This window comes from Kogia breviceps, chromosome 2 (assembly GCF_026419965.1).
Source record: "Kogia breviceps isolate mKogBre1 chromosome 2, mKogBre1 haplotype 1, whole genome shotgun sequence".
NCBI classification, from domain to species: Eukaryota; Metazoa; Chordata; class Mammalia; order Artiodactyla; family Physeteridae; genus Kogia; species Kogia breviceps.
Genome location: NC_081311.1, coordinates 109,564,630 through 109,576,828, shown reverse-complemented (window position 1 = coordinate 109,576,828; position 12,199 = coordinate 109,564,630). Strand labels below are relative to the sequence as shown.

Sequence of the window (12,199 nt, the reverse complement as noted above, 5' to 3'; positions counted from 1 at the left end):
AAGTTCAGGAGCAGAAAATATATATGCGTGAAGATCTTTCTACATATATTTTTTCCATCTCCCGCATACCCCAACTAGGCACTAGACCAATTCCCAATAACCAAACGGTAAAAGAATGCCACGAATCAATTCATGGGACCACAATATCAAACATTTCGGTAACATTTTAAATGTATTTCAACCAGAATACACACAACACACACAGTCACATACATACTCCCACACCTATTTTCAACAGCAAATGTATACACTCCAGGAGGGATAATCATAGATCTGACATAGTACTTGCAGGTCCTTGTTAAATATTTTTGAGTAAATGGATGGAATAATGTCTCTACCATCTGAAAATCACTTAATATTAGTCATGCCTTCCTGGATTCAAGGTACTAAGCAAAGGAGTTGGTATATTGCTCAAGGTCAATATTTAAACTATATTTATATACTACTGCTTACATTGATAGATTCTAGCCTCTGCATTACTATAATTGTCAAACAATTATAGTTTATAATTTTATAGTTTATGATGTTGTAACTAGCAAAAAGCTTTGGGCTTAAAGCTGTGTAGGGAATAGATCTACATCTACCCTAAGAATGAAACAGCTAAACTCTCACTGTTACTTGAAAAAATAAAACAAATAATCCTCACAGGAAAAACAAAGCAAAACAAAACAAAACAAAACAAAACACCACCAGGATCCGGAATGAGCAGGTAGGTGTGAAATTGATCATGTGGGTGTTAGTGCTGCCAACACAGCCCCGCTGCTGCCGACAGAGTTTGGAGGGGGTGTTTTGCACTCAAACCAGGGATCTCCACCGTGCGGTGTGTGAACCCCATGGGGAGAGGATCTCCTGGGAGTCGGGAAGAACATGTTAGAGTTTGTACAGTTTATCTAACATTTTAAATTTGAAGAATGAGATTAAGCTCTAATACTACTTAGCAGGTGACACTGGTAGCCTGAACTCATTCATCAGATAGCCCCGTGATGTACACTGGGTAAAGGTAGTCCATACGGAGAATTTGATAGTGGAACCCTTACCAGTCCGTTAACTCTCAGCATATTGCAGCGTGTGATGCTTTCTGTGTTCCTGGTTAGGTAGATTTACAGTATATTAAGTTTTAACAGTAACTTACAAAATGGACAAGCAGCTTAGAATAAATTATTGTATGGAAAAACTGTGGATCAAAGGGACAACCACTAATGCAAAAACAGGTAAACTAGAAAAAGGTGAAGCTAACTATCTTTCTATTCCAATAGAAAAATCAAAATTCTCCTATTCTGATGAGCTCTGAGTCAGCCACAGTACTAAGTAAAAAGAATGATAATTTAATTTTCTTTGATAAGAAGGCATTAAAAAAAAGCCCTTTAAAATGATTGAGAAGACCATTTGTAGAATCAAATTGCATTCACTGTCATAAATGAAGACACCTTCCCTCAATCTGTGGTCAGATATTAAATAACAAACATGACTAACACATTGGCTAAAAAATGAAGCTTTCAGTACATGAATATAAGCATCTATAATTTACAGCAAAATGTTTTTTTACATCATTAGTGTATTTTAATTTCTATTACGTCCTTATCAACCCTTTTAATTTCACTTTCTTTACATGTTTCATATCATGATACATTAGCGTAGTAGTGAAGGATTTTAGAATATGTTGAGATCTGTTCTCAAATACTTTTTACTGAAAAGGTACATCTTTAAAAATTTTAGATACCATTGTTTTAAACTAACATCTGTCTCTTTCAGTCTTCGTCTCAGATCATGATATTGAAGGAAATTTTATTGTGTTTCAGCTTATTTCTTTAAGTTGGCTTGTATATGGGACTTCAAATAGAAGTGTTTGCTTTCTAAGATGCAAAGGTCTAATGGCAACTTGTCGTGAAGCTCATCTAAGGCCACTGCCCACTCTTCCCTTGCTTATAGTTTGTATGCTAATTCTTCTCACCACCAGCAACACTCAGAGATCTTTTTGAAGTGCCCACATGAATCTTAGGCAGGAATACCTGTGACGTTAATGCCATCTGAACGTTGGCACCATACAGTTCGTTCATTATTGTTCCAAAGACTCGCTTTCCATGTGTAGTGATAACATTTACCTCCTGCAAGTAAATATGATAACAGCGGATCTATTATACCTCACATAAAAGCAGAATAAGCATTGATCAATCAAGGCTAAGAGTTGAAAAGTGCTCTTGGTACCTGTACAAGGGCGTGTTTCTACAACCTGCTGGGGGCAACTGTCTTGGTTCTCAAAAGACTGAATTATAAATGTCCTTGACCTAGACTGGCGACCCATAGTCTCGAAGCTTCTTCCATCGATGCAGGTCAGTTCACACGTGCTCCACTCTGACCATTCCGTTAAATGGCAGTCTCCTGGAGGATTGCACAGCACAGAGCAGAGGAAAGGACGTGAAAACTGGCCCTTAACACCATTTACACGCACAGGTTCACAGTGAGATTTGTGTGGTGGTGCAGTGATGGGGTGGGTTCCGGAAACTGTGCATTCCACACTGATAAATTTTCTAATTAGAAGATACTAAGAATGAGGAAGTAATTTATGGTTTAATCTAGTTGAGCAAAAGAGCACCAAACACTAGACTGCCATTGTTTTGCTTCCAATCATGGCAGTTTTATCTGGAGAACACTGTGACTACTAGTGATGATAAAATAAGATTACATCAACTCAGTTTTTAAAGAGCAGCATAACATTATAAAATATATGTTCACAGGAATCATATAAAGGGAATAAGTCAGTTACTGAAGTGGAATATCTTTGAACTTAAAGAATGTTTAATCTAAACATACTCACATTTATGTGTATACATATATGTCCATACGTAGGTATGTGTTTTTACACAATATATGTTACATGCCATGTTATAAGGATATATAAGGATATATTAAGGCACCTTAAACTCATGTCATATAAGCTAAGCTGTGTTTTTAGGATTAAAATAAACTCGTAAATCTTCTGTAACTAATAATGACCTTCACGATTACATAGAACTTGCCTGTCCCCACCATGTCATCACCCAGGGGGTCATCCACTCATGGATTCCATCAATATTTTTTGAGCGCTGGCCAACGTGCTAGGTGCTGTCAGGTCAGGTATTATTAATGCATTTTCTAGATGGAGCAACCATTGCTAAAGGGACCAGACTGTATGTCCCAGGTAAAACACCAGTGAAGTGATAATGACAAGATTCTAACTTAGCTCTTAAATTTCCAAGTCCAGTGCTTTTTTCCCCCCTCTGGCCTACTTTGCCTCTGTTGAAGCTGTTAGGTATATTCCAAAGTGAAAACCACAATGACAAATGAATTAAAGTTAGTTATAAACTTCAACTTGGATGAGAGAGAACTCAGGAAATTAATAGAAAAGAAATAAATAAAAAGGTCACCATGGAAGGCATTCCCGATCATTTAAAATTGCCTACCAGGGCAAGGCACAGAACATGGCTGCTTCAGGATGCTGTCTTGAAAGGGCATCTCTTCACACAGTGCACTGTCTACAGGTACAGTCCAGTGAGACATTGAACCATTGTGGACCACACAGGAGAGGCTGCGGATCTGGACTCCTTCCCCACAGTCTCCACCCTGTCAGAGGAAAGGATGCTGTCAGCATTACCCAAATTATGGCTCCTGCCATCTCTTGCTCAAAAAAACCCTAGTTGCATATTTCGGCAGCTTCCTCCTCTTGAGAATTATCTTTCAATTGTTGACAATAAGGCATCCCTGAGCAATTCTCCTAGACCTGATAGAGCAACTAAAGTACAAATGCAAATCTATGCCTTGGGATTTATGCACTCAGAATATGCCGATTCATTTTGGAACTCAGCCAGGATGGACTGAAAAACAAAAACAATACCTAATTTGTCTAGGTGTATGTGATAAAATGGCCTAATCCATAATCACTCCCCCAAGAGAGCATGTACAGCCACAGAGTGCACATTTCTCTTTTTCTTTGCTTGTTTTTCTTTTGTAGGGAATTCAGTACTTTCTCACATGGATTAGGTTTGGGTTTCCAGTAAAACGCTGATTTTCTCTATTGCCACGAGAAGTTGTTTTCCCAGAATGCCTTCTGTGCTGAATACTATTCTTTGAAGATATTTCATACAAGTCCCACTTATATTATTCTTGGCGATTAGAAAAAAAATTGTGCAGTGTCTCACAGAAACAGAAGCTTAGAATTGGAAGGCACTTAGTGGTTATTTAGCGCAACCATCTGCCTGGATGAAAGATTTCCTACCGTAACATTTTGAGCTGATACTCATGAGATGAGTATTATCTCCTCAGTTTTAGTCAGGTGCTCATACTTCAACAAAAGTCCACTGCCTATTTGGATAACTGTAGAGGGTTAGCTCTGTTTTTGCATAAATGCCTTAGAAAACAGACCCCAAGACAAATCTTCTATACTAAGGGGGTGAAATCCCAGGATAGTAAGAGTGAGGGTGAAAGAGCCATCGCAGGTATGGAGGAAAAGGAAATATAAGGTAGTGTGTTGTCAACTGGCCTAAACTTCTGAGCAAACACAGCTGGTTTCTTGGTTAATCACAACATCTTCTAGACAGGCTGTGGGACCATCCATGAGGTGGGGAGGGAGGAAAAAGGGAGAGGCATTACATGCCAGCTCCTCCTTGGATCCAGTCCTCATTGATCAACCTTCACCCCATGGAGTATTAACTCCTCTGTACTTCCAAGGTATGTTACTCAGCTCCCACTAAGTCCAGAAATTGGTGGAAGAGCTAGAGCTTTCATGACTACTACTGGTATGGATGGAGAGAGAGAGAAGGAGAGAGAGGATGACCCTCTGCACGGGCTCTGTTGCTGCAGATAAGGATGCTCCAAGTTACAGGTCATTATTAGGTGACAGTCAGACAACTGGGCTCTGTACTGGGAAACTGAGTTTCAGCTCCTTCTTATTTCCCACCCCGCTCCCACCCCAACAGAACCCAGAAACTGCATTGCTAGGCCTGGGAGCTTCTGTGGCCGTGGCAGCAAGCAGGAGTGAAGAGGGACGGGGTGGGCAGTGAAAGCAGCCATGACAGCTTCTGGGCATGCAGCAGGTGACCCAGGGGTTGGTGGGCCTGCTGAGCACCAGCCAGGTCAAGGCACCGCGGCAGCGGCTGCTGAGCGTCAAGGGCAGGTTGTGGATGGACTGCCGGATGTGCAGGATGGTACAGAGTGGCTGCTGAGAAAAATTCTTTACAGAAGGAAGTTCGGATTCAAAGCCATACTGGCAGAAAGGAAAAGGTGGGACTTGGAGGAGACTTTTCCTCTCCTCCTCCTGAGCTGTAGCAAAGTAGGGCCTATTGAAACTGAGTAGACACACAAATAGGAACCACCGCCTCCTTTTCTAGAGCCGTCTTAACAAGAATTATGATTTGTTTATCCAACAATGGCAAGCCCCACACTGGATATAGCAATACCTCATAACTGCTCTAATCATCTCTACGGTCATTGTAAAATTGTTTAAAAAAGGCACCCTAATTTTGAACCTAAGTGTACTTTTTTTTTGGAGAAGTAGAAGTTCAACACCAATGCACAGTATATTCATCCAAACCAAATGTTCTGGTAAATGTTCTCTCCCTAAAGTGGAAAATACCTAGTGTAAGTTAAATTTCTGTTTGGGGGAGGATTCTGTCTATCACTTATTATTCCAGATGATGGATCCATGGCAGAATCGTCTAAGGTGTATGTTTCGCTATAGAGTGTCAGAGTTCGTGAATTTGGAGTCTAAAGAGACAGCAGCATGTCTGAAATTTGAAGTTACTGCTCTCTGGAACCTCAGGTAACAGGAGATGGAATTGATTAGAGCTTTGTTTGACATTCCAGGAGATGGAGTGTACAGAAATGACAGGGAACAAGTCTACATCAGGGATCACTTTAAAAACCAAGACAAACAACAATATGCTCCTAGTATGTATCCATGATCAACCTAATCTCATACCTTGACAATAGCAGCTACTGTATGAAGAGAAATCAGCATCAGCATGATAGATTCATTCATAAAGCAAGCATTCATTCAGTCTCACTCAGGAGACTTCACACACTAGGGCTTGAAAACAGAGCCAGGTTTCTTAGAGACAGATGGTCAACAGCAAGGATTCTGTCACTGACTCTCTCCTGTCCAGATCATTAAGGGACTTTCTGTATACTCTGAATCGGCATCACCAGATGGTGCTAATAATCATAATCAGAGCTGTAATCAAACCTGTAACAACAACCTCAATTTACTGAGCTCTGAATTTATTTCAGGTACTGTGCTAAGCACTACATTTGAATTTGTCTATTCCTACCAAAACCCCCTAGCAAAACAGCTACTCTTGCTACCCCCCATGACATACATAAGAAAAGAGAGGTTTGGAGAGTTTGAAAACTTGACAAAAACTGCAGAGTGAGGAACTGGAAAACATCTTGACCAAAATGAGGCCTGCTGGACTCCAGAGTCTGAGCTCCTAAACAGGTTTTGCAGCATACGTGTGGATGCGTGTTATCAGCTGGGGAACTTGGAAAGAGTTAGGAAACCCTGAAAAAAAGTGAAGCCTGAGGATAAACATATCCATTTGCAAATCCTTTTCCACATAAGATGGAGGCAGAATTGGCATATCCACTGAGCCCTGTGCAAGCTCCTCTTGTTAGGGTTTGGTACATTTGATGGCAATCAGCCACTTCAACATCTCTACCACCTCCAGTGAATGAGCTTTCAACCTGCATTTGGCAGGTCAGGATATTACAGAACAAGGAGAAGCAGGACAGCTGTGAGAGAAGTGCGCTTCCTTTGTGTGTGGAGGCCCACGTGTATTTTAATCAGTAATTCCCAAAACTCAGCTTACATAAATGTTTAAGAGAAGGCAACTCACTGAAAAGATATTGTGTTCTTTATCTCACAAAGCATTCACAAGTAGGCTCTGAAAAGCGGGAGTACAGTTCAAACTCAGGAAAAACTCAACTCAAATATCATCAAAATTCACTTTCTCTTTTGCCTCTGCTTTTTTGTGTCACCTTCTTTGTTCTTCTTGCTTCTAAGTGACTAACTTTACCTACAAGGTGGGAAAATGTGGCAGCTAAGAGTTCTTGAATATAGTGTCTTTGAACAGCTTCAATTCCATTCCAAATTCTTGGGGAAGAATGCTGATTGGCCTCCTTTGGGTAAGGTGCCCACACAGGAATAATTACTACAGACTTGTTTTTTGAGAGCTTTGCCTGGATTGAGTCCAACTCCAGTTGCCTCCGGACTGGAAGTGTCAGTGAGGGAATAACCTCATCTAGAAATCTGAGACACTTCTCAAATTTCTAGATACACCTGCTCTCATGGTCTCCAGGGCCTCCGTGCCCGGGTATCTCCAATAGATACCACAACGCCCCCTCTCTATCCCCACCAGCACTGCTACAGAGAATGTTCACAACACACCACTCTGGCCCCTGTGGTTCTGGCTAAAGCTCAATACGTGACAGCAAAATGAAACATTACATTTGACATTTCCCCTTAATATTCCTATGGGACAAATTGGCAGACATGTCTATTTTTTTAAAAAAGGCTCCTGATACCTGAGAAGGGAAAGTACAAAAGAACATGAGAGGTATAGTAGCAGTTGTATGGCTGGTAAGACATGGAGTGTGGAGTTTGTCCCCCATCCTTCCCCTCTTCTTCCTATGTTTTCTCTCCCTTCCCCTGCAATGGGTTCCTGAATTCTTTGAATTTATTTTCTCTACTTTCTCAACAATTATCAGGAGAAATTTTCCTTCCATTTTCTTAATTGTAATTCCAAGCAGCACTTAAAAAATTGCTGAAGGTTTAGGAAAGAGGGTTTTCGACTAAGTAGACAAAGTATTCATATTTAAAGCTATTAAGTTACTATTTAATTATTTAGCATGGTTACCTTATTTTCTGTAAAAAGGAGACTGAACAAATGTACCACGCATTTTTGTTCCTCTGGGACTTATTAAAGTACACGGGCATTAACTTCTGCAAGATAATAATGCTGCATGACAATGTCATCCTGACAGGAACACTAAACATCTCCATGAGAATACTCTGCAGATTTCTTAGTGCATAATCAAAATTATTGTCACCTAATTAAAATCTGCTTTGGAATATGAACTGAAGGATAAACCAGTAAAATAAGAATATAAAGAAAATCAACGTGCTTTTTCTTATACAAGAAGCCAGAGAGAAAATGCCATAGAGGATCTTTGCTGACCCAGCAAAAGTTCTGTGTATGTGATATATTATGATGTTACTAGGCATTTATATTTCAGGTCAATAAAAAGCAATCATTGAGGAAAATGTAGTAACCTTGGTTCGTGTAATAATGTTAAAATATAACTTTCACACACTTTTGGTTTTCTGCCCACATGCAAGATTTTGTCTAAGCCTAAAAGTGCTTTTTTAAGAAATACAGTCTACAGCAAGCTGTGCACTTCCATAGCATCAGGGTTTTGCCTAATTGCATAACGCTTTGATATTTCCAACAAGCCAAGAAGATAGAGAATTTTTGAGGATGCCAAAGAGATTGGAAGTCCCCTGACCCAGCTTATTATAAATAGTGCCTAATGAACAATATCACTAGCAATATCACTCTGTGTGAGGTTAAGTCATTTGGTTCTTTTTTCCATGTTCTCCATTGCATAAAAATACACCGTGCCAGGCCCCTGGTATTGTGAAATTTGTTCCATCAGCACATAGGTTTGACTAGACAAGTGCTTTGGACATACTGAGAAGCATTTCTCTGTCATTCCATGACCTACCTCCAGTTTACATGCAGACCAGTTGCTGAGGACCCAGCTGTAGCAGGGGGTCACTGGGCAGGTTTTCTGCTGGGTAAGCTCCGTGGGGCATGGCCGTCCTTCTCCTTGGGTTGGCAAAATGATAAATCGAGTCCGGCTCATTCGACCTAAAATGATAAGGAAGATGTCAGCTTTTCCCTTAGAGTTTGGCTTGGAAAGGGAATTAAAGGACAGAATGTTGCCTTACATACAAAAGGCTTCATTAAAACACACTGAACTTTGTCATGTCCAGGTTTCAGTTTTTCTGCCATTTTAATTTAGGTTTCTATGGAGACACAAGTTATCTAAGGTCTGCATAACGCTTAAGGATCTGAAATTCTGTCTGTCTTCTACTTTAGCCGGCTTAAGCCCAAACTCTGTATTGTTGCCAGATAGACTGATCCCCATAAACACTGGCTGAATGTTAATTCAGTTAACAAATATTTATTTATTAAGCTTTAAAATAATCCAGGCATCCTGTCTTGTGCTAGGGATGAAAACGCCAGATGTACCCTCTACTTTCACAGACCTTATATTCCATGCTAGGATTACAAACATTAAACAAAAATAGAGTTGTATCTTCTTTGTTAGGTTCTAAACCAGAAAGTAAGGTAAAACTTGCATATAATCGAAATTACTCTAGAAAATTCCCTAGGAAGGTGCCACCCTGAGGTCCCAGTAGTGTCTCTCCATTAATTCAACATGGCCAATTTTCCTAGATTTTAGGACCAATTTCTTTTTGCACTGAGTACAAGATAAAATGGTTGACTTGTGTGAAGAAGCCATGTTGTTTGAAACACATATGTTCAAATGCTGGTACTCCATTTCCTAATGAAAGGAAATTGGTTCATAAGAATAGCTCAAGAAAGAATAGGGCTCCCATGTCATCTTATACCCACTCCTAGGCATCAGGTCATAAGCTCATTAAGTGGAAGAGTGGATGGAATTTAAATGTCTTTGTTTCTCTCTCTTGCTCTCCTCCCTCCTACTCCCTCTTGTCCTTACTCCTTTTTTACTGATGAGCTATGATGTGCATATACTTTCATGACTATTAGCTATCTGTGAATTATCTGTGAATCCATGCCCTTCCATTGGTGTTATAAAGTTAATTATGTAATTGTATTTGTGATAAATGTTCAAGGAAAAACAGAAGGTTCTATGAGAGCATGTTTACGGGGAAGCCGCCCAGTCTGGGAAGGAGTCAGTTGAGCAGTTGAGCTTTAAGCAGAAATCTGAAGGAGCAGAACAGGTTTGAGGGCCTGACAGGCCAATGTGGCTGGACAGAAAGAGCTAGGCAGAGAATAGGTTGAGGGAATACTGTGAAAGCTATTAAAAGTGGGGTCTTTTAGTTGATATCAAAGATTCTACATTTACCTCTTAAGAGAAATGGAGAGTAATGACCTCACTTCTGCATAGAATTCACTTGAAAACCTTGGCTAAGAATTCCCAGATGCCCTCAAGTTCGGGGAGAAGTAAGGGTAACTCACACCTTCAGTGAACTAGACCTCTTAGTGGCCACCAGAATATTATCATAGATTTGGTGGTAAACTAATTCTCTCTGAGACGACCCTTGAGGGAAACTAGGAAGTCCTAATCATTGGATTCTAAATTCCTTGAGGCCTGGGATTCTGTCTGTAACATGGTACTCCATATATATTAAGCACTAATTGAATATTTGTTTAATTCATATTTTCATAAATTGTCTATATGATATTATCTGGTATCTGAAAATGTGTGATGATATATCACTGTAGTTATTTGGCAGATACCATGTGCTAAGCAATTTTCTAAATACTTTAAATATACTGACTCAATGAATAATCATAACAACCCTGGAGGAAAATTCTATTATTTTTCCATATTATAGATAACATAGGCTTTGCAAATAACAGAATCTACACATTCTGCCTCCATGGACACTGAGAAGAACATATGCTTTGGACAGATGTTCCTTCCCAGCATCACTCAAATCAAATCATACAGGTTGGGCATCACCTTATTCATATGAAACACTGTCCCTGCTTGATGAACACATTTGGCTCAAGATTTCACATTAATTCTTATTTAAATACTCTTCAGTTTTATGATAATCTTTATGTTTATTCTCTTGAATTAAGTATTACCCTAATGTCATTATCATTGCACTCTGTTCTCCATCTATGTAAGAATAATGACAATGTAGTATCACCTTTATCACAGCTAAAGAGGTTCTATTTCATTAAAACCAAATAATTTCAAGCTTGTTCTTGAATTGATGGCATGCATCATGGCCATTACTTTAGGACTATTTTATTTATTTCCATTAAAGTGACAGTTATTTTCTGCTGGACATCAAGTGGGGGGGAACCTAATGAAGTCAATGGGAAAAAAAATGATGCTGTTACTTTTTGAAATAATGAAGTCTTTCAACCACTCATTGAAAGCACATCCATATGATTTCTCTGCCTTTTGCTATCCAAACACCACGGTACGATTTTCAAACAATGCCAGCTTCTATCAAGAAGCATATAATAATTCTACATTTTGAAGTACATTATCATGTTTAATTGGCTAATATTAAAGTTCATAAGAAAAATATTGCTAATGAAGGCACAAGAGTATAAAAGGTACCTACTTCACCTCAAGTTTCTTTGGGGTACTTGGTATCTTTTAATAAGTTCCTTTTTCTAAGTCAGGGGTATTTGGTTGTATAAATTAAATAATCAGAGAAAGTATCCCCTAAATTAGGCACTTTCCCCACAATTCCTGAAGTTGTAAGGATAAAATCTAGCTACATGGAATACAGATGGTATAGACAAGGAGGCCCACCATTTCCAATGGTCCCTGGAATTCTAAACATCACACTGGATGTAATATTCAACCTTGCACCTATCTCTTGGCAGTAATTATTCTATTATAAAAGGGACCTCTAACGGCAGGAGACTTAAGGAATTGTTTTGTGATAGTGATTTTTCATGAGAGAGAGAAAGCAGAGGAGGATGTGGTCAAATGAAAGATATTTAAAATTATGATCTGATATAGAATATGAGAAAAAGAACATTTTTCATTTTATTTTTTTTGCGGTACACGGGCGTCTCACCATTGTGGCCTCTCCCATTGCGGAGCACAGGCTACGTACGCGCAGGCTCAGCGGCCATGGCTCACGGGCCCAGCCACTCCGCGGCACGTGGGATCCTCCCGGACCGGGGCACGAACGCATATCCCCTGCATCGGCAGGCGGACTCTCAACCACTGCGCCACCAGGGAAGCCCTATTGATATTTTTAATATAATTTTATGATGACCCTATGAAAGTTTTATTCTATTGTGACTGGCTTTCGCAGTTTGATCATAGAATCTTTGTTGAGTCACTTTTCATCGATTTTCTCAAGAGCTCCACTTAATCTTTGGTATACAGATTGCTCCATTTTGTGCCCCTTTTTTGTGGG

At 39.6% G+C, this 12,199-nt stretch overlaps 1 protein-coding gene across 1 annotated transcript in view; it reads right to left on the bottom strand.

The window, feature by feature from the left end:
- Positions 1 to 12,199, bottom strand: part of THSD7B (thrombospondin type 1 domain containing 7B) — an 876,032-nt gene that overhangs the window by 17,695 nt on the left and 846,138 nt on the right. Inside the window, exons 21-24 of the mRNA XM_059052359.2 lie at positions 8,755 to 8,900; positions 3,441 to 3,600; positions 2,206 to 2,379; positions 2,010 to 2,105 (exon numbers count right to left, since the gene is read on the bottom strand). Of these exons, the coding sequence (XP_058908342.1) occupies positions 2,010 to 2,105; positions 2,206 to 2,379; positions 3,441 to 3,600; positions 8,755 to 8,900 (576 nt within the window). The remainder of the gene's footprint in view (positions 1 to 2,009; positions 2,106 to 2,205; positions 2,380 to 3,440; positions 3,601 to 8,754; positions 8,901 to 12,199) is intronic.